The following is a 23658-nucleotide window of genomic DNA, read 5'->3' as shown; positions in this document are numbered from 1 at the left end:
TATTTTAAGTTTTAAAACAGTATTGCGCAATCATTCTGGATTGTGCGTTCATTTTCCACACCATTGCCATAGTTACTATAGTTGCATCATAAATTGTGATTCATGATTGATTGATTGTTCTATCGATTGATCGGTCGATTGACTGAAAAATGTATAAATTAATTTAGTTGATAAATTATATTGTTTAATGTTCCTCATGCTGTGTGAGATTTGATGATGCAATATTGTTTCCCGTGGACACTTAACAGATTATATCAGAAGTAATTTAGTCACCGTCGGTTGTGCTAGGCCATTTTGCTTGGATTTCCATCTTGGTAAGTGTTAAAACATTAAAATAATTCTTACATTCTGATTACTCTTCGTACAGAATCATTGGTAGCCTACTCTATCATTAACTCTGTATGCTCATGATATTATGCCAGTCCATTTTGAACCGGGAGAATTAATATCAGACATGCTGCTGCACTCTTAATTTTCACGTTCGTCTCTTTAAAGGAAGAAGTTGCGGCATGTAGGTGATCTGCTGAAGACAGAGAAGCAGTGCGTGAATGTCAGGATCAAGACTTCTCCGCACTTTGTTTAGGACCCGCGTCCCTCCTCCACGCGGTTGCCGGGGAAATGAGGTAATGACTGTACCAGCACTGCGGCTGGTGTAATCTGGATTTAATAACCCCGCGATGGAGGTGGTGGTGGGAGGATGGGGGGGGGGGGGTGTCATGAGAGAGGATCCTCGTCCTCTCTCTCCTGTAAAAACACTGCATTCCTGCGACCAGCTGCCGGGATTTCAGCGACGGCTTCTCCAGTCGTACGCGCACGCTCACGCGCGCGCACGTGCGCCTCGCCCTGTGAACCCACCTCCAACCCAGCAAAGCCCTATCTGACACAGAACAATTGTTTGAACCGATTCACCCCTTCATAAGTGCTCGTGTGTCGTAGAATTGTAGTATATAATTTAATGGCTAACGACAGAGACCGAAAGACCGATAGCCCATGCTAACAAAAGCATGCGCAGTTAACTGGAAATATGAGCGTGGCTAAAACCATGGTATATATCGTACTAAATAAATGTCTGAGAACCAGTCTGTGTTCTCAGATTGTTCACTTTTAACCAGCACGACGGAGTACATGTACAAAAAAAACAGCTTTTTCTTTCTTCTTACAATTTATTTGGGAGCTAGTGATACTCAGATCCCAGTAATACTAAAGGTTCATCGAAGTGATGTTACAATTGAGAATTCTGGGAATTATTAACCATTAGTGTAAAATTATTTAAATGTAAAACGTCATCTTATGTGGAGTAGCTGCGTTACCATTCTGATTTCCGAAACACAAACAGTAAGGGTCTTAAAGTAATTGTAATATAAAGAGTCTTCCAGAGGTTTAATGTACTTGGTGAAATATGTTGAATTTAATATTACATTACATTCATTTAACAGATCCTCATAGTGATTGAAGTCCATCACCTGATTAATATGGGCAATTGGTAGACATCGCTCCTAACGTTCCCATGGCAGCAAGTAAACGGCACTAGAGCACAGGTGCAAGTTAACTGTGCTAATCAAGAACCAAAGAGCAAGAATCAAGAACATTCATAAGAACATGAATATCAAGTCATAAGAAAAGAAGCATAAAACCACAGAAGTACCTCAAAAACAATAAAAGTAATGTGAATAGATATCAATCTTCATTACTCTTTGTAACACCACTTAATGCCACCGTAAAGTCACTTTACAATACGGAAAACGCGTCATTCACCATGATCGGCGTAACCCCGTCACCCTTGATCAAGAATCAAGGGTAGATAATGCGCATAAGTCACATAACACCCTTTTAATATTACAGTTGAGTTCAGATAGATGAATCACAAATAAAATAGGTTCCACGCTAGTGAGGCAGCCATTAATGATTTTTTTAAAATTAGCCTACTTATGTGTTTTGCATTTACTTATTTAAACGTAACCTATTTTAATTTTGACGGGTTCGGTACTCGCTTAGACGTCTGCAGTTCATTCAGTGAATGTTCTTGATTTGGAGATTACTTTGTACAAATCAGTATTTAAAAACTGAGTTCCTTTATGCATTGTATGTAAATATTGACACAATACGACGCATTTCCGCGTGCCAATTGTAATGGCCACAGCCCCAAATGTCTTATGTAAAATTCCGTAAGACATTTGGGAATGTGGCCCACAGAATGTGTCACCTATTTTGTTGTTCTTACTCTCTGGAACGTGAAATAACGAAGTTCTAATGTGTCAAAATTCTTGTTTTTGCGTCTTATTTTAATATTTTTATTTCTGGCAGAATAAGTGAATTGTCTCGTGTCACCTGTAGGCCTATTTCAGATGTGTTTCTGGTAGATGATAGACGGTCTGATGCCAGCTTGGTTTCCTAAACTTGCATTAACCTAGGGCAGACGGCTATCATTCACAACTGTTTGCTTTTCTTGCTCAAAATCCAAAAAGCAAACATTTCGGCAGTTGGCTTCATGTGGAGTTTTCCCAAGCACTGTGATGGTAAACCATATGACCGACTATATGCGTGTGAACCCAAATTAAAAAAAAAAAAAGGTTTTTGAAAATACTCTGAAAGTTGATTCTTTTGCTGTTTGATGTCATTAAAATGTTTCAATCTACCTTTCGGTGACAATATTTAATCTATCTCTCTGAAAATCTTTATTAAATTTTGAAAACATGTTTTAAAATAGGCCTATGCATTAAAAAATAAGCATTGTCACAATGGAAGTCAGCGTGCCTGTTCAGTTCCGAAATCCAAGCTGCAGGAACATTCTGTCTATGAGAATTCTCTTTTGTTTTTGTTTGGGTAACTGAAAGGGTCCACCCGAGGTTTCCGATTGGAGCTCTTCTGATCTGGCGTGGTCGGCGCTCGTGACAATCTGCGGACAAGTGGGCAGTGCCACGCCAGAGCCGCGCGAGCAGCTGGATACTTGAAGAGCATTTGAGGGGTTTGGTCCAGTCACGGGCTTTTCAGTCTGAAGCGAGTACAATACTGCCCCAGCTTCCACCAGCGGAGCAATGCTTGAATAGCGGCGGAGCGGGAGCCAGCGACAGCGGCTTACATTCAGCGGAGCCAAGGAAACCTGCAAAAAAAAAACCTTCCCCCAAATCCCCGAGTCGGAGAGCCCCGAAGAGAGGCGAGACACGCAAACAAAAGCATTCCTGGCTTTCAGCAAAAACAATAACATCGGGACAAAATCATTTACTTCAAATGCGAATGCAAGGAGATTCCCGTAACTAACTGAATAGCGACGTGCTTCCCCGCATCTCCAGGCGCTTCATTTATACAAAATAAAAATTGAGTTCACCACCACGGATTCAGCGCGACACTGAACTGAATTTTAACTTTTTTTTCCGGGGGGAAACGAAGAAAGAAAGAAAAAAAAACAAAAATGCGTGTGATAGCCACTTTTCTTTTACTTGGTAAGTAATTCCTTTTTCCTTTCTCTGGGTCCTTCTCTTATTCCGCTCTTTGTATTTTGGACTAGAATTCAACTTTTTACTTGAATGCCATTTCACTGAGGGATTCGTTAGTCTACTTGAAATTAGTTCTACCCTAATGCTTTCATTAGATTTGACTGGTATACGCAGTAAAATGTCCAGTGTTAATTCAACTCCAGCAGAGTACATACGAGTCCATTTGGTACCATATGTACTCTGTAGAACAGCACTGCAACAATTTGCTGTGTAGCCCTCTATCACAAGACACACAAGGCTAAAATAATAATAATAATAATAATAATAATAATAGTAACAGTATAATCCAATTATAAACAAAATCAAACCTGGAATGGATTGTTATTGAGCGTGGGACGTCAGGCTGATAAGAACACGGAATTCATACTGCACTTGTGTCCACTCCTGTAGAGCCAGGTGCAGTCGGTGATTGGGACATGAGTGTTCGCTGCAGCGCACGCGTTTATTCTGATTAACGCAAAACTAACCGTTATTACTTGAAAGCTTTTCAAATGGCACAAAGGAATGACGCGTGACCATGTGGTTTTTTTCAATGGTGAAACATGCTTATTATCAGGAAAATACAGATATTGTTTCTGACTAGGTTGTTGTCCAGTTAAATGCACTGAAGGCTGTGCAATGTAATTGCTATAGCGTACCGTGCATGATACATATTAGTATTTAATGGAGAGGCCGTTTTGAGAAAAGCAGCCGTGACCGGATGAGAAGATACCCGGTGGTATGTGTATGTGAAGAAGGGGTCGTTGTTTTGGGAGGAAAAAAAAAAACAAATGACCAGGCGGTAGAGTGGTACTGGGGGTGGGTGGTGAGAGGGGGTGTGGACGTGGAGAGATGAAACATCTGTCCGTCTGGTGACACGCGGCGGAAAAACTTCAGCCGGGCCGTGGAAGTGCTGCAGCCGTACCGCTAATTAAGCGTTGCTGCTGACAGACGCGAAAGGAGTACTGTTATTTTTTAATTAGAGTTTCGCATCTGTCTATCACAAGGAAAACTCGCTGAGAATCATTTGCGCGTCAGTCCTTTCGAAGACATGTTATTACAAGGATCAACAGTGTCAGCGCAATCGTTAGAATTGCCGTTTCTATTCTTTTCTATTCTATTCTATAAATTGTAGGTGAAAGTAACTTATTCAACACAGGAGACTCTCTCTGGTAGTTTTACAATTTGTGTGCACCCAGATTAAATTTGAGATGTGTCTACTGTAGACAAAAATTATCCTTGTCCCATGAGTAGTTTGTATTAGCAAAGCAAACTGGAACATTATAGATTTAAATGCTGTTATAAAATACGATTTAAATTTAAAGTTTTTTGTATAAGCTTAGCAAAATTAATCAGGTAAGAATTTTAAGTATTTTATAAATATTCTTAAAAATGTTTGAATTCTATCGCATTGTAAAATTTACAACAAATCCTGTAGCTTGAAGGAGACCCAAATCAGTGTTTTTGTGTTTAAAAACTTGCACATCTTATACGTCGCTATAAACCAAAACAAAACCATTTTTATCTGAGTTTCTGTCTGTGATGCTGTTTTAATTGAATAGGGGGCGGGGGGTGGGGGGGGGGAGAGAGTGTGCCTTTATTGAACTTGCTTTGGGTCTAGGTAGATCTGGCCTTGCGTTCAACACCCCTAATTTTGGGACGTGGGGTGGACAGGAAGGGCCGAGGACATTAGTTTGGATCTGGGGTCTGATGCAGTGCACATTAACTCCGGAGAGAACAATGGTGAGGAAGAAACTGTATCAACTTGTCAGTTCCCATGGAGGGCGTGCCCTGTCAGTGAGGACATGGCCTTAGTCTCTCTCTCCTGGGACATAGACAGGCAGTACTACACTAGGGCCCTGTCTCTCTCTGTCCTGGGACATTGACAGACAGTACTACACTAGGGCCCTGTCTCTCTCTCTCCTGGGACATAGACAGGCAGTACTATACTAGGGCCCTGTCTCTCTCTCTCTCTCCTGGAACATAGGGCCCTAGTGTAGTCCTGTCTCTCTCTCCTGGGACATAGGGCCCTAGTGTAGTACTGTCTCTCTCTCTCTCTCTCTCTCTCCTGGGACATAGGGCCCTAGTGTAGTACTGTCTTTCGTTCACTCTCTCCTGGGACATAGGGCCCTCATGTAGTACTGTCTCTCTCTCCTGGGACATGGGGCCCTAGTGTAGTACTCTCTTTCTCTCTCTCCTGGGACATAGGGCCCTAGTGTAGTACTCTCTTTCTCTCTCTCCTGGGACATAGGGCCCTAGTGTAGTACTCTCTGTCTCCCAGAGAATCATTGAGTTTGGGTGTGGTGGGTAGGGTGGGGGAGTTTTACTCATTTTTAAAGAATCTGGGGGGGGGGTAGGTGGTGCTTAATTTAGGGCTCTTGCAGGGAGTGAGCTGTAATGCTGCACATTCATCAGATCTGATTCACCCTCCCTCTCCCGCAACCTGCTTTCTCAACAGTGTCTTTTACCTATGAATCACCCAGAGGCTGGTACCGTCAGACTCCTCCCCCACCCTGCATCCCTCAGCAAAAACAGCCAAGCAGAAGAGCACGTACACACACACAGTCTCTCTCTCACACACACACACACCCCCTCTCTCACACACACACACAAACACATACACACAGTTGCACTAATACAAACTGTAGTCTCCCATCCCTTTGTCTGGCATGCTGTGTCAGTACTGTAGGTTGCAGCACTTTTGAATTTTTTCGGCCTATGAGGACGGGCCGATCGGAGGGAACGGAGCAGCAATCCGCTCATACCATTGGCCAGAGAGCAGGACTCCTCTCTGCTGGCCCACACCCTTTCCTGCTTCTGCTTCGCGAAACCTTACTGCAAACAAATCGCAGCATCCCGTTGGTGAAAACAAGAAGAGAACACATTAATATATCTGGGAGGCAAATCTCCAGCACTATGACATGCTATGCTGTACTATACTGTACTATAACATGCCATGCTGTACTATACTGTACTATACTGTACTATAACGTACTATAACGTACTATACTGTACTATACTGTACTATAACGTACTATAACGTACTATACTGTACTATACTGTACTATAACGTACTATAACGTACTATACTGTACTATACTGTACTATAACGTACTATAACGTACTATAACGTACTATACTGTACTATACTGTACTATAACGTACTATACTGTACTATACTGTACTATAACGTACTATAACGTACTATACTGTACTATACTGTACTATAACGTATTATAACGTACTATACTGTACTATACTGTACTATAACGTACTATAACGTACTATACTGTACTATACTGTACTATAACGTACTATACTGTACTATAACGTACTATAACGTACTATAACACGGTGGCGTTTGGAAGAATTTTGTCGACCGCACCGCTTTGGTCTCTCAGCGTCTGTGAGCACGGCCTCTCCCCCTGCTCACGTTCTTTCTTGTTCTCCTCTTTCTCAGTTTCTCTCCGTCTGTTTACAGTTTGCTCAGCAGGAAGGCGGACAATTCGGCAAACTCCGCCAAGTGTTTTTTTCTCTTTTCTTCCTACATCTGCGTGCTTGGGGAATAACAGGTCGCCAGGTTCACCGTCCAGTGCGGGGCCACAGATACGCGTGTGAAACGGCACGAGGAACGGACACAACCTGAGGGAAAAACTGTGACGTCACACAAACCATTTTTAAGAACCTGGACGAATCTTGCGTTTCTCAATTAAATTAGAACAGAATTGTGCTTCGATAATGAGGGTAGGCATACCAATTACTGGGTAACGTATAGTTGTGGAACTAACAAGCCACAAAATGACAGCTTCAATTGGTTTTTTTTTTTTTTTTTTTTTTTACGATTTTACTAATGTTTCCTGAAAGATATTTTGTAGCCTTGAGATGACCCGTATTCTGTAGCTGTCTGAGGTCTGTACTGATCTGAGCCTCTTTGTGGTCTGTACTGATCTGAGGTTTGTGATGGTCAGAGTCTCTCTGCGGTCTGTACTGATCTCAGTCTCTCTGTGGTCTGTACTGATCTGAGCCTCTTTGTGGTCTGTACTGATCTGAGGTTTGTGATGGTCAGAGTCTCTCTGCGGTCTGTACTGATCTCAGTCTCTCTGTGGTCTGTACTGATCTCAGTCTCTCTGCGGTCTGTACTGTCTTTATGAGGTCTGCAATTGTCAGAGTCTCTCTGGGGCAGTATATCTGAAAGAGAGGGTGATAACAGGAACCGTCTCGCTGAGATTCTCCTGTCTGAATCGCCATTGGACGCCACCGAGCCAATAGGAGATGTGGGGTGCTGATGTGTGCATTGGGGGTTGGGGGGACACAATTCCAGCTTCCATTTAAATAGAAGTAAATAGATGCAGAAAGCACAGCAGTGCCATAGAGAGGCATTCTCTTCACCTCCTGGCTTTTCATTTGCATTATGACAAAACCACTCTGGCTGACTATTACACGCACATAGGCGTTTAGCAGGAACAGAAGCAGTCCTCCAGAGCGACTTAGAGTGCTTCTAACAAGGCTAAAATAGCAGCGCCAGACCCAAATAATCAATTCAGAGACAGTCATGGAGACAACTGTCAAAAATGAGTGTACAAATTCACCCCCCCCCCCCCCACCTAAACTGAGGGATTGAATATTCAGTCACGTCAGAAACAGAAAATACTTTATTTTATTATAGTTATCGAGAAAATAGGTTTACACGCTTAAAGTAAGATCACTGGTACGCAGGAGCGAAAAACCACCAAGGTTGAGAGACTTGACAGGGGTGGGGGGGGTGGGAGGGTTTGGCCGAGGTGCGGTCTCTTTTCCCCTTTAAATTCTTACTTTTAATTGATTATGCATTTCATAATGTAAACGCTGTATGTGTGCCTCTAGGTTAGGCTTAAATTAGAGAAAATACTGAAGACCACTCATTCGCCACTAAAATGAATTGTAATTGATGTTCTCACTAAAGAATAAAGTTAAATATCAGCTTTAGAAATGGACGTGAAAAAAATTACAGAGGTCCATAATGGTAGTTATGACCCTGCTGGTATGTAGGGCAAGCAAAGTCTGAAATTGAACTTTTATTTTGTAATTTTTTATTTATGTCCCAATATTGCGGGAAATGTGGGGGAAATAAAGCATTTCAAAACTATAAATTAAATGGAATGACTCCTGGCTGCCGAAAGTTGCAGTTCTGTAAAATTTCATTTGAAAATATCGCACAGTGTGCAGAAAATCCTTCAACAGCTCCGTCATTATGGGTTTAAAACATGGAAGCCGACAAGATGACATTGCGAGCAAAGCATATTTCTTTTTGTATTCTTTTTTTTAATATATTAGTTTATATACTTGTGTGAAGATTCCATACCTTTTATTTCAATTGCGCGTATTGTTTGAAAGTACTCTATTTATCCGAACAGTATATAATTGTCATTTGACTTAAAAGCTCTATACAACATTTCCAAAATTGGCTTCATGAGACTTTGACATAACTGTTTATTAGATGTGTTGAGTGCTCAAGACCAGGTATTTCTTGTCATGAGAGTGAGGTCATCAGAGTAAAATGCACAGCTAGTCTAGGCGGCATAACCGCTTTTAAAATAATGCTTTCAAGCGGTTTCCTTCTTCCCGAATATTGTTGGGGCACGGTTCGGAGCCCCCCCTCCGCGCCCCCCCCCCCCCCCCCCCCTTCCCCCCGGTGCGGCGATCGAGACGGGCGTGGTTATTTTCTCTTGGGGAAGCACACATCCTATTTCATAACAGAGTCAACATCGGGCAGGAAGACGTGGAGAAAACAGAGGTCAGTTCTCACAGCCCTGTCCGTTTCTGATAGCGGGCTCGCTAACCCGGGCTGGAACGCTCGCCCCACACCCCCCACCCCCGGCTACGGTCCAGAGCCAGGGTCGGGGACCCAGACCCGACATCAGGTGCCTAATCAGCGATAGCCACCTGCGTGTGACATAGCATCCCGCGGCGTGCTCCCGCGGTGGACCGATGTCCCTCTGAAATACAGACCGCGTTTCCATTTGGTTTTTATGCTCCTACTAGCAGGGTTAAAATGGATCTGAAGTGACATCACTGGAAACAGACATTGTAGCAGGTCAGGGTTTTTACATTCTTATTAGCAGGGTGACATCACTGTGACTGTGACATCACTGTGATGGTGACGTCACTGGAAACAGACATTGTAGCGGGTCAGGGTTTTTACATTCTTATTAGCAGGGTGACATCACTGTGACTGTGACATCACTGGAAACAGGCATTGTAGCAGATCAGGGTTTTTACATTCTTATTAGCAGGGTGACATCACTGTGACTGTGACATCACGGGAAACGGGCATTGTAGCGGGTCAGAACCATGGGTCTGACCACTTGGGTTCTTCTTCTGAAGGCAGAGAATGTGTGGATTTCACAGAAAGATCACAAAACTGATCCCTCTCCACCCACTGATATAAGTACCATCCAGTGGCTAGTGGCTTTTGTTGCGAAAAGCTTTAGCGTACCGCTTTTTGAATGCTATCTATTATTATTATTAATGTTGTTGATGATGATGATGATGATGATAATAATAATAATAGGCTGATAAGCTGAGACTATTCAGCCTGGAAACCGGGTGGCCCGCGTTCAAAAGTCATAAAGTTGGGAGGGGTTTACGGTTGCCATGTAAAAGGTCCTTGATCATTAGAATCAGGTGTCTGGGTCACATGCCCGAGACTAAGTCTGCTTGTCTCCGTTACTGTTGTCTCTCCTTCTAGCATTCTGGGTGTGTGGCAGCAAGGTTTAGTATGATGTACTGATGTGTGTGGTGTAGGGTGTGTGGCGTGTGTGTGTGAGAGAGAGGGAGGGAGGGAGGGAGGGAGGGAGGGAGGGAGGGAGGGAGAGAGAGAGAGTGAGTGAGTGAGTGAGAGTGTGTGTATGTGTGATGTGTGTGTGATGTACTGACAGCTGTAAAATCTATGATCTGTGATCGTTAAAGCTATGAAATCGATGACATAGTTACAGCAGTCAAATCTATATGATGCAGCCCCAGCAGTGAAATCTGTGATATAGTTACAAGTAGTAAGGTCTGTGATAACCAATGTAGTTTCAGCTGTCAAATGTTTTTAATTCTTTTTTTTTTTACTACAATAGACCTCCCTGGAAATCTCATTCAGTGAGTGACACAATAACATGGCTGCCCTCTGATTGGTTGAATAAAGACAATTCTGATCAACAGCGCTCCCACATAAATGCTTTAACATTTATGTGTTTTTGAACAGCAACTGGAATACGTTTTGATCAAACACATTAACAGGGTGAGCCCGCCCCCCCCCCCCCCCCCCCCAGAGATAATATCAATGATACATGGAACCCCACCCCAGTATGTGTCATTGTTATCAACCTGCCACTCACTGTGTCAGCCAATCAGCCGATCTTATATATACACACATGCACATACACATCCTGCCCCTCCCTCCCAACATGTACACACACTCAAACACAACCCACCACTCCACACGCACACACACACACTCCAACACGCACCCATCCACGAGGTGGACAGAAACCTTCTCGCTGTGTGTCAACTTTGTGCTAGTTCGGTCAGTTTTCCTTTTGTGAGTACAGGATGTTTGTGTGTGTGTGAGAGAGAGAAAAAGAGAGTAAGAGTGTGTGTGTGTGTGTGTGTGAGTGAGTGAGTGAGAGAGGAACAGTGAATGTGTGTGTGTGTGTGTGTGTAAGAGAGAGTGTGCATGTGTGGTGTGTATGGTGTGTGTGTGTGTATATATATATTTGTGTGTGTGTGTGTGTGTGTGTGTGTGTATATATATATTTGTGTGTGTGTGTGTGTGTGTATGGTGTGTGTGTGTGTATATATATATTTGTGTGTGTGTGTGTGTGTAAGAGAGAGAGTGTGCATGTGTGGTGTGTATGGTGTGTGTGTGTGTGTGTATATGTATTTGTGTGTGTGTGTCTGTGTGTGAGGGTGGAGCTGCTGACTGCAAGACATTGTCCGCAGACCTCTATACGGTGTGTGGTGTGTGTGTGTGTGTGTGTATATATATATATGTGTGTGTGTGTGTGTGTGTGTGTGTATATATATATGTGTGTGTGTGTGTGTGTGTGTGTGTGTGTGTATATATATATATGTGTGTGTGTGTGTGTGTGTGTGTGTGTGTGAGAGAGGGTGGAGCTCACTGAGACATTGTCCTCAGACCCCTAACGCTCCTGTAGCGGTGTAGGGGGCCGGGCGGCATTGTTCACGCACACACAGAGCCGGTGAGGTCAGTGGGTGTGGCGTTTCCGTGCTTATTGTGTGTAGCGTCCTGTCCGCTAATATTAGCCAGACGAATCCATTCGCTGCAGATGTGACTGAGGGAAGCTCGGCTACCAGCAGCCAACTTATTCCTGTCTGTATTATCACTCTGCACACCCTCGTTCTGAGAGAACCCACAGTAACAGCTGTCATCTTTTGCTCTGTATTTTATTCTGAATATGAGGACCAGGCATGTTCAGGTGGGGCCCTGAGGGCCCGAACACTTGCCCCTTTTGCCCCAAGCGCCCCACGGTCGCCTTCGATTTAGATTTTTCAAAAATGGCATTTGTATTATTTTTGCTTGCTGTCACTAATTCTCATCAATTCATTTCTCGTTTTGATAAAATATATTCTGCGCAGTGGCTGGGTGTCGTAAAACTAGGTTGGTGCCCTGACAGGAAATGTAGAGCTAGGAGGGAAAAAAAAATAGTCTTACCTTTTTTTAAAAAAAAATAAATAAATAAATAGAAAATTCTAAACTGTGAGATTACTGTGCTGCTGAGCTGCAGTAGGTTCTAAATGACTGGGTAATGCTAGTCACTGCTGAGCATGTGCTACAGTGGAGCCCTGACGCGCTGGGAGTGCTGTGTAGGCAGGGGGGTGTTAGTGGGGTGGAAAATGGTGACAATTTTTTGGGACACACAGCTTGGGGAGGGACTTGCAGCTAAACAAGTAGCTTTAGTTTTATTGAAGACCTGGGGCCCAGAGCAATGTTTTTTCGGGGGGCGCAGAATTGTTAGCAACGCTCGCGTGTGTGTGTGTAGGCGCGCGTTGGACTCAGTGCTGTTTCTCCTTCTCAGGCGCGTTGTGTCATTGTGGCCTCTGCCAGGACACAACGCCAACCCCGGAGCTGGCCACAAACGCCACCGCCTCCGCCACGCAGCAGGACACGCTATCTTCCACTGGCGTCAGCGCCCCCACCACGACGACACCCGCTACCACGGCAGCGGCCGCCCCCATGACGACGGCTGCGGCCGCCCCCATGACGACGGCTGCCACCACAACCACTGGAGGCAACTCCGACACTACTAACACATCCGGAGCGGCAGCCCCTGTCGGAACGGCCCCCGCTACCGAAATGGCCACCACCGCCGGAACGACGGGCAGTGTCGGAACGGCCCCCGCTAACGAAGCGACAACCGCTAACAAAGCGGCAACCGCTAATGAAGCGACAACCGCTAACGAAACGACGCCCGCGCCCGGGACCACGACCACGACCACGGCTGTGGTGACCGTGTCAACTGAGGCAACCGCCAGTGAACAGCCTCAGCAGGCGTTGCCCACCGTAAGGTCTGCCAGCAGCGTCTCCGCTCCCACCACAACTTCGCCGTCCACGCGAACGGCGGCTACGGAAACGACTACGACGCTTCCCACCGACGCCCCCGCGTCCACCGCGCACACCGCCCACAGTCCCGCAGGTAAAAACCCTCCCTACACCCACCGCGCACACCACCCACAATCCCGCAGGTGAAAACCCTCCCTACACCCACCGCGCACACCACCCACAGTCCCGCAGGTAAAAACCCTCCCTACACCCACCGCGCACACCACCCACAATCCCGCGGATAAAAACTCCCAGTCCCGCAGGTAAACAACCTCTCTACACCCACCACACACACTGCCCACAATCCCACAGGTAAACAACCTCTCTACACCCACCACACACACTGCCCACAATCCCACAGGTAAACAACCTCTCTACACCCACCACACACACTGCCCACAATCCCACAGGTAAACAACCTCTCTACACCCACCACACACACTGCCCACAATCCCACAAACAAGAGTACCTCCACGCCAAACTCATACACTACTCGCGCAGCCCTTCGGGAAAAGCCTGACTTTCCCATTCCTCAAATCACCTGGAATCCCTGATTTAGAGAACACTTGCTTTCCTAGAGCTCAGATTTCCCAGAATTCCCGGGTTACCCAGAACACCGCAGGGTAAGAATGCCTGACTCATTTCATTTCCTCTAAACATCTCGTCTTGCCCTTGTTAGTCTCGCAGGTTCCTCTGCTTTCTCTTTGTGTCATTAAAAAAAAAACATCTGATGACATCACTTGATAAATAGGTGGTGGGTGAGGTGAGTTCCCCTTCACTGCAAAGCACTTTGAGCATTTGGAAAAGTGCTATATAAATGTAATTATTATTATTAATAATAATAATAATAATAATAATAATAATAATAATAATAATAATAATAGGTCTATTTCAAATCTTGAAATCTACTGTTGGAAAAGTTCCACTGGGGGTTGGTGTGGAGCGCTGGACAGGCGATTTGGAAAACTCGGACATGAGCAAACTGATGTCAGAATTTCCAGAGGACTCTGCTAAGCACATGACCTTGGCTAATAATGTTGGCGCATTACTGGGAAAAGAGAAATCCCATGCACCAGACCTGGGTCAAATACGTATTTGTTTTGGATTCAAATGCTTTTCTGTGCTCTATTGATCTTGCCTGGTGTAATTGAGCCTGCCAATATGACCAGAAGGCGGGGTTTGCACTTTTTGAGAACATTTCATTGGTTCCAATACAACAGACGAGATCAGTACGGCATAGAAAAGTCTGGTCTGCCATGCACGTAACTTATATGCATCCAGTTCCACTTTGACTATGTGTGGTATGTATGTACAAGATAGCCAGTGGTCAGAAACGTTAAATTATTGATCTGAATGGCATGTATCTATGCCTTGGTGTGTCTAACTTAGCCAGTCTGTGTACCACAAGAGGGTTCCTACTGGCCTGTCTATGTTTGCAATCTGACTCTACAGCCATGGACTCAACGAGGTCACGTGTTATTGGTCATCGTGGTTCAGCCGCCACGTTTCATTGGCTTGGGACAGCCGCTGCGGTTGCTAATGGCCGCGCTAACGTTATCCGTTTTTTTTCCTCCTGGCAGGGGTGCCACCGACCCCACCAACCCAGAGCCCCTCCAGTGCCGCTACAACTGTAACGGTATCCCAGGATGCACCGGGGCCAGGCGGGGCAGTGACAACCGGCAACGGAACTGGCATCCTCCCAAAGACAACCGATGTGAGAGAGAAGAGTCACTCCTGCCCATTGCCACTGTCAAAACTCTTTCTTTCTCCCTTCTCCAACATACATGCATATCCGTACATACCAGATAATATACAAATATATAATGGAGAAGGGGTGTGGCCTCCAGTTTCCATTAGCTTGCAAGGAATTCCCTTTGCTCCGTTTCGCTCAACTTCGCCTGTGTTCCTTTGCACCTCCCTAGCGTCCAGCCGTCTAAATGTGTCATCTCCTCCACGTGACATTTAAGCACTTGCGCTAGCTCGTAAAATACCTCTGAGCGTTGGCTCTAAACCTTTAAATTAAACCTCAGCTCCTTGCGCCGTTGCCTTATGCGTGTGTGTGTGTGCAGTGTCATCTTTTTTTGGACCCCTCTCATGAAAGAAACACGAGTAATCGTTTCTACGTGTTTTGCAGGCCACGACGAAAGGCGGAGACAGAGAAGAGGTAAGAGGGTGGGCAGAGACGCTGAAATTGCGCGCATGGCATCTGTGATGGGCACAGAAAGAGTAAGCGGAATGTTCCGGCAGGTCTACCGGAACAAAAAATGCAAACCGGTTCCTCTCGCTCATTACGAAGGGTGGATGTGTAACAGGAAGTTTGCCTTTAATAAAAAATCAGTGCATCTCGGTTGACTGCATTACCTTTTATTAGCAAGGAAATCACCTCCCACTGCACTGACTCCTTTAAAGGAAGTCATTTCTTTCTCTCTCTCTCTCTCTTTTTTTATAGACGGTGGTTTATGTGAAAGGTCAGATGGACGAAAAGGTGAGACGTGACTGAGTGGTGAAATTTGTGTGGGAAGATGGTGGCGTACGGGGGCTTATATGAGACAGGGGTTGCCCCGCCTACCTGGCCGGGCCAACCAAAGGCGAACCCTGGGTTGGGCTGGCGTACGCGATTCAGATACGAGGCGAGCGTCACGGCGGTAAACAAGAGAGAGGGATTCGGTCGCTGCGGAGGAAGGAGAGGAAACCGCGCGACGCGGTTTAGAAAAACGACCGCGCACTCGGGCCTGTGGGAAACCGCTCGTCGCCGCTCCTTTAATAACAGCCCTGGGGTAATCCGCTCCTCTTGAACACAGGAAGCACACACTTTGACCTGTGACCCCTCTCTCCGCACACAAAGGGGTCGGCTACAGTGCCCTGTGCTGATGTGACAACCGCTCCGCTAGCTCAAAACAAAGGAACACTGCGCTCTCCACGGTTATGGCTATGAAACATATCGATATAAGTAATTTCATAAAAATATATAATTATATGGAATATATAAATTATTAATATAATATAAAATATTGAATAAAATGTTTACCGTTTTGCGATCTGTGTTGAGAAGTGCTAAAACACTGGAGAAGTACCAAGACTAAGTACTTAGCACTGACTCGGCCATGGAGATTGTTACCATGTCAACATCACGTCGCAATTCGGGAGCCTTTTGATTGGCTCAGCTGCAGCAGAGCAGGGTTACTGTGCTGATTAATCCCCAGCCAGCCTAATGTCATCAGTGTGCCAAAAGGAGCTGAAGGCCTGGAGTTATATTGGCAGATAAAAGCATAAATGCCCTCAAAAAAAAAAAGCAACTTTTGGAAAGGCAAAATAAAGGACTGACTGCTTTCTTTAAAAAATGTAAAAAAATAAATTAAAAAAAACTAACAATTAAACTCAATTATTTTGGAAAGGCAAAAAAAAGACTAACTGCATTCTTCCAAAAAAACGAATAACTAAACTCAATAAGCAGAAATATTTCCGCTAAATTAGGAACGAGCTTAAATTAGAGACAATTTCTGAAAACGAATTATAGCGCCAGATGTTTTTTGGTCCCACGAGTCAGTGCGCAATCACTGATAATTCAGCGCACGTGACTTTTAAAAGGCAGAAGCCGATCTGAAACTCTCTTTTATAAAGGCTTTTTAACTTCCCGTTGAAAACGGGTTGCGCGTTTTTGTGGGGATCACTAATTCCGGTTTAAAACCCTGGACAGGGAAAGCGGGAACTCTTGGGGGGAGTCTGTGGAGAGCTGATGGAGGCCATGCAGGTGGACAAGTGCACCCTGACCACCAACCCTGACGGGACCATCAAGAGTGCCTATTTGCAAGGTTGGTCGACGAATGTGCGCTGCCCCTAGTGGGCGTAAAGGGGAAACGCACCAAGCAAGAGTTGAACTGGCCCCACCCTGCAGTGTTTGACCTGTGTTGTTGACCGTTGAGCTAATGTATTGAGCGCCATTTAGGTTCATATACAGCACTTTATATAACCATCAGAGCGTTGATTCATTGTGGATATTAAAGGACTGAGGTTTTTTTGTTTTTAAAAAAAAAGTATTTTCTTTTTTTTTTTTTACAAACACTAAGAATTTAACCTTGAGCCAAATTTTCAGTCTGGCTGACTGATTATCCCCCAACTTAACAGACTGAACAGTTTCCCCCTCCAATTTAGCTGATATGGTGACAATTCTGGCACAAAATGGCCGCCTCACACCACCTGCATGGGAATAACATACTCACATGTACACCCCTTGCCCCACCCATCAGATCACTGTGAACAAGCTGTTCACATGATAATTATTATTCTTGGAAATAATGTAAAAGCGCGTGAATGCTCTCTATATAATCATATCTTGTTTAACATCACTGCAATTGTGTGTAAATTTGTATTTCTGGGCTTTCTTATTTGCCATAGAGTATAAGCAAAAAAAGAAAAAGCTTATTTAATTTGCCATTTATTTACTTTTGTTTCAGTTAACCCCACCGTTCTGAAGGAACTTCAAGAGAAACACAAACAGAAAGAAAAGGTATAATGCAGAAAGAAAAACTTCAAAAATACTTTGTGACCACAAAAAGCACATTTTGAAGATATATATCGCAATTAGGGTAGCCAGGTGAATAAAGAGCAAAAAAATTAGGACGCCATAACATTTTTGCACTGTGATTTAATATATTGAAAATGCAAAAACATAACACAGCCTAAAACTCACTGAAGTGGCAGTGGACTATTCTGACGATGAAGAAGCTTGAAAAAAAAATTGTTAACACGTGTTTTAGTCTTGTAATGACACTGTTAAAACAATTTTCTCTCTCAAATAGAAAGTATTAGCTTAAGTTTTAACTTTTGCTTGGTGAAATTGTAGCAAAAAGTAAGAGAAATACGATGTAAGTCTAAATATAAAATTAAATTCTTAAGATTTACTTATTTTTTAGTTTTTTTGTGTAAATTGCCACTGTTGGGACACCTAGTCAGCCTAATTGCCTTTTCAATATTGGTGTTCATGTTGATTAATTTGTAATGTTCTTGAGCATTATTGGTAAATGGCATGCTGCCTGTTCTGAGCATTAAAATGACCGTCTTCCTTCCACAACAAGCTTACATATCCAGCTGGCAGCTGGGAGTAGTAGGTATTTCCTGAATATAAACCCCATCCATATCCGCACTGCTCTGGGTGTATAGAGTAGAGAAATGAAACAGGAAGTGACATTAGCTCACCATATGTGTGCAGACCTGTCCCTGGTTGCTGTCTGTGACCTGACGTGCCCTTAAAATCAGGCCATATACAGGGGAGTGACGTTGCATTAGCATGGTGTTAGCGTTCCATTAGCATGGCATTAGCATGGTGTTAGCGGCCCATTAGCACGGCATTAGCATGGTGTTAGCGGCCCATTAGCATGGCATTAGCATGGTGTTAGCGTTGCATTAACATGGCGTTAGTGCTGCATTAGCGTACCATTAGCGCTGCACTAACGTTGTGTTGACGTTGTCCGTTTTGAGGAGGAGCCTCCGAAGAACACCACGCTGATCGCCATCCTGTGCTCCTGCGCCGCCCTGCTGGCCATGACGGCCGCCTTCATCGCCTACACCACCTGCCACCGCCGCTCCTACAGGAAGAACCAGGTGAGCTCGCGTGCTAGCCGCAAACCGCTAGCGGAAACAGCCCAGCTAGCGCAAAATGTTCTCACAATTTTACTGGAATGTTCTGCTTTGTCGGAGTTACTGCATTGCCACTACACTGCAGCAACATTGTGAGAACTTTTTTGTGTTGCCTGGGAATAAACCGTCTCAAAAAAGATATAGTGGCTCTGCTATTGTATGAATTACAGGAAGTGATGTCACGCAGAGTTAATCAATTGTTAATCCCTGAACAATGGGATTGTGGGAATGGGATGAAGAGGACTCACAAAGGCGCGGCGTCCGGCCTCCCTCCGTCGCCCGCCCCTCTCTCCCCTCTCAGCAACACCTGACGGAGGAGCTGCAGACGGTGGAGAACGGCTACCACGACAACCCCACGCTGGAGGTGATGGAGGTGCAGCCGGAGATGCAGGAGAAGAAGGCGGCGCCGAACGGGGAGTTCAACGACAGCTGGATCGTGCCCTTCGACACGCTGGGCAAGGAGGACATGCCGGACGAGGAGGACACGCACCTGTGAGCTCGCCCAGCCCCGCCCCGCCCCGCCCCGCCCCGCCCCCCCTGTGGCTGCCGTGGAAACCCCACCCCACGACGACTGCCACAGAAATGACTGGGCCCTGATCTGTAGGGGCGAGAAGCAGGTGTGTTCACTGTGTGAGTTTAGAGGGAATTCAGCCACTTATGGGGAAAAAAAACCATCGCCGCTTAACACCGTTGGTGTTGAAAACACCGATCACTGTGTAGCCTCGTCAGCTCAGGTATAAAATAACACTCACTGCAAATACGATAATCTCACTGCTTACAGTCCTGCTGTTACCTTTACTGCTTTCACCTATTCTTCATAGAACTGGAACACAAAAAGAGGGGGAGAGACCTGTCATGTGACTCAGGGATTGCCAATTGGCATTGGTCACGTGTTTTTTTTTAACCTGCAGCATGCAGCTGCTGGACTTCCATAATGTAAGTGGTTCCAGTACGTGGGAATTCTTTCATAGCTCACATTGCGTAAAAGAGTCAAAGTTAATGCATTTCTGAAGAGAGCATTCCAAATGTCTTTCAAAAGGCTGCCTGTAGTTCTACGCCCCCTGGTGGTGGTGGAGGCCGCCTCCTGGGTGGACGGGGTGGTACCGGATGTCCCTCCCATAAATTCAGCTTGAGACTGTTGCACCTCAATGGAAATGGAATATACTGCAATATATTGTAAATATGCGCACCTTTAAAATATATATATATACAATAAGTACATTTCAGAACAGTGTTATATATATATTGCAATAACTGGGTGTGACAATGTGCGCGTTGCCCATATACTGAGAAGTGTTGCAATATCTATATAATATATTTTGTTTCAATATATTTTCAGCATATTCTATTTCTGTGAAGGTCTATTCTTCAGTGTGAATTTTGTTTTAATTTAGATTTTTGATTTTATTCACCTTGTTTTTCCACGCAGTGCACTTCTGTTCACTTTGAGGTAAACCAGTGAGTGTCACTGGTTATCACAGATAATTTATTACATACCTATAAACAGTAAAATGTGGAGGGTAAAGTCTACAAATGTCCCACTTTAGCACTAGGCTTATTTCCTCCAAAACACACAGAATTCTCAGAGCACTCACCTGTGTATAGAATGTATTACTTTAATAGTATTAGAGGAAAAATAAAATAGCGGCTCACTCAGCTGGTAGGGCACAGTAGTTTTTACCTTGCGACTTCAGGATGAATTATCCTGGCACATTCGTTTCAGTGTTAACAGTTGGCCCAGGAGACGATAACACATGAACTACCCTGACTAGCGTGCCTTTTCGGGCACTGCTAATAGGTAGCGATTAGCTATATGCTAATACCAGGAGTTTTGATGCATCTTCAAGGTCTGTTCCATGGGAAGTCCCTATCGTTTGACTTGTCAATCAAATCTTGCCACGCGTCTCTTTTACGTGTCTTAAGTTTCAATTATTACTTTGCATTTTTGTTATAATTGTGTTATTTAGGCAACTTTACTTTGTATTTACACACTTTGTACGTTAAACACACACACACACACACACACACACAAATACCAGCATACAGTCGGAAGTTTGGGAGTTTGTTATGAGCAACTTTGTACATAATTTAGAATTTTATTTTACCAAAGTACTTTATAAGGGTAAAAAATGTCCTGTATTTATGGTGTTTGCTGATATAGCAGAACAGGAGTCTGACACACTGGAGTCACGCCTACGGATTTAAATGCGTTCCTAAAAGGCCTAGCGTCATAATAGAAATGCATACCGTCTTATGCCGATTAAAGTTTCGCAGAAATAAAATTCTAATTATTAGCTGCTCGGTATCTGTAATTATGTTCTGTTGTTGTGGATGAATGTAAAACATTTAAGTGCCATTCCTGTAAAAAAAAAAAAAAAAAAAAAAAAAAAATTTTAAAACAAGAAGAAACTAACACGTTTTCTGAAGTCCAGAACACCTCGAAAATCGTTCGAAGGACTCACATGACTGTCGGGTTCCGAGGACAGGTGAGAAATGCAATAAAACGCTGTCATGTGACTGCCTTCCATTTTGGTAGCCTAATAACTTTATATAAAACAAAGACTATTTCGATGGGGTTTTTGGTATTCACAAAATCATTTGTTTTTTTTTCTAGTCTGCGAATAAAAATTTGAGCAAACCTATAATTTGTCATTTTTTAAATGCATTGCAGTTGGCTGACTTTCTCATCACAAAAGCAACAACAACTAAAAATACATTAAGGTTTTCTTACTAACGTTTACTTGTGATATAAAATCAACCACAAAGCATTAAGTTATTCGAAGGTTGCACCTCAAGAGATCTAAACTTCAAACCCTGAAACGTAAAGGATAAAGTTGTATCATTGAATTACTCCTCCAAACATTGCACAAAGACACGGATACAAATAAAAAGTTCTCACTCTCAGTAATTAACATAAACATTATCTGGATGTTTTGCCCGTTTTGTCAAGAAGACCAACCGGTAAAATAAAACCTATAAAATCATAAATTATTTCAGTTTTTTAATTAGCCTGCAAAAAACTAGTAATTATCCAATGCTGCGCTACAGATCCTCAGTGATTTAGGATTATGTAACAAAAGCTAACACAAACAACCCTGCAGCAAGTTTTAATGCTAACAATCCAGCAGTACATTTTAATAATGCAGCTATAGCTAATTCTAACAATCCAGCAGCACACTTCAGTAATGAAGCAATAGCTAATGTCAATAATCCAGCAGCACGCATGAATAATGTAGCTACAGCTAACACCAGCTACGTTTAAATCCTTGCTATGACACTTGTATGTGAACACTGCATTTTATTTAAAAAAAAAAAAAAAAAACATTGGTTGAGATAAAATGGCTATGAATATGTCTACGGCCTCATAATTTAAAATATTAATGGTCAAAATTCTGAACCAGATTATTTAACAAACCGCTTCATGCTATCTAAGCTGTACATATATGGAGGAAGATATGCATCAAAAATCTTCGTGTAGCCTACCTTCAACTACTTGTCCCCCGGTGTGTCCATCTGAAAGACACTCACATATCTATCACACAAACACACGCACACCACCGCTGCTGTGATGCACAGGTGTGCTGTGCTTTTCATTTGTCGAGAACTGTTTTCTTTGAATTTCGTTAACTCAACAGGTAAATTAATGCCGCAGAATATTTGTCAAGCGGCAGGAGATGGCGATCCGAATGACCAGGATGAAGACCATTTCTGCACTACCACAACTGCACCACTAGGCGGCACCCCTACCACACAGTCCACATTTTCCCTAGCATGACGTGATACGCCAATCTTAAACATTCCAGATATCCATAATGTAATTTTGAATATCCAAAATACATTGCGACTAGTAAAAATGTCATTACGGATATCCACAATTGGCATTATGACTAGTAAAAATGCAATTTCAGATATCAACAATTATATATTTTAGATATCTGAAATTGCATTTTTACTAGTTTACAGAGGTGTGGTTTAGAAGAAGCCAATTTAAACTTTCAGTGGGGGGGGACGGTGAAGTTTCAGAAGCAGAAGAAACCCACACCGGCCCTTTTCAGATACAGTTGGACATCCCTGTTTTGGAGAAACAGTATTTTGTAATTATTGTCTCCGCCAGGCGAGAGCCTGGAGGGGATTATGCGTTTGGTCCCGTGTGTGTGTGTGTGTGCGCGCGCGTGTGTGCGTGTGTGTATCTGTCTGCAGCTAATCTCACATACTACTGGGCCGATCGGCCTAATGCTTGTTGTGCATGCTGACAGCAGGCCAAGGACCTGAATTCTGGGAATCCGAGATAATGCACATACTATTTCCCGTGTTTACCCTACAGTGAGATGAGCAATTATATCCACCCATTCCGCGTTACTGGTTACTGGTTCAGACTTTAGATTAACAACATCCACCTTCTTAACTTTTTGGACAGCACTTGAAGCTACGTGTGATTGGACTAGAGATCATATTAACTTAAGGCAGATGCGGTCTGGAACTGTTGCTACTTTCATCAGCTTCCACACTGAAAATCAGCATGTTGTTCCATGATTTTCAGTGTACTATCCAGGATGGCAGGACATAATCAGGCCCCGATGAGTAGCAGTCAGGGAATGGACATTTCAAACTTCATATCGCCAAGCAGACCTGCTTTTAAAAGTCTCAAGTGGTATTTTCTTTTTTTTATAGGATTACAAATCGCACGGCTCAACTCGTTCTCTGAGAACACACCGTCTGGTTAAGTGTCAATACACTTACCGTAGCTTCGAATGCGAGTTTGCCTCAAGCTTTGCCCAGCGGATTTGGAAGTTGCGTACAAAAGTGTGTGCAAAAAAATACACACTCACCCACACGTGCTCATATTCATACACGCACACGTGGCGGAATCAAAGACAGACTGTACATTAAATGACCTGTTTAGACTGAGGGCAAAATTAATCTCATCTGTACTTTCAGTACATTTTGTTCTCCATACCA

At 43.8% G+C, this 23658-nt stretch overlaps 1 protein-coding gene across 1 annotated transcript; it reads left to right on the top strand.

Moving 5' to 3' along the window:
• The first annotated feature begins 516 nt into the window (after positions 1-516).
• LOC118219367 (podocalyxin-like) lies at positions 517-21094 on the top strand. The gene is made up of 10 exons (XM_035402492.1): positions 517-623; positions 2835-3440; positions 12539-13156; positions 14643-14776; positions 15197-15226; positions 15512-15547; positions 16760-16874; positions 17517-17569; positions 18541-18663; positions 19001-21094. The coding sequence occupies exons 2-10, from the start codon at positions 3410-3412 to the stop codon at positions 19193-19195; spliced, it is 1335 nt and encodes a 444-aa protein (XP_035258383.1). The 5' UTR covers positions 517-623; positions 2835-3409; the 3' UTR covers positions 19196-21094.
• The last annotated feature ends 2564 nt before the right edge of the window (positions 21095-23658 follow it).

The sequence above is a fragment of the Anguilla anguilla genome, chromosome 19 (assembly GCF_013347855.1).
Source record: "Anguilla anguilla isolate fAngAng1 chromosome 19, fAngAng1.pri, whole genome shotgun sequence".
In the NCBI taxonomy this organism is placed as follows: domain Eukaryota; kingdom Metazoa; phylum Chordata; class Actinopteri; order Anguilliformes; family Anguillidae; genus Anguilla; species Anguilla anguilla.
Note: the sequence above shows the minus strand (reverse complement) of the source record. Positions and strands in the feature narration are given on the sequence as shown.

Bases quoted from the DNA above. Each gene is read 5' to 3' on its own strand.
- LOC118219367 (XM_035402492.1), top strand. From the start codon at position 3,410: ATGCGTGTGATAGCCACTTTTCTTTTACTTG. The intron at 3,441-12,538 runs GTAAGTAATTCC...TCTCCTTCTCAG, and splicing joins AGCCACTTTTCTTTTACTTG to GCGCGTTGTGTCATTGTGGC. The intron at 14,777-15,196 runs GTGAGAGAGAAG...CGTGTTTTGCAG, and splicing joins TCCTCCCAAAGACAACCGAT to GCCACGACGAAAGGCGGAGA.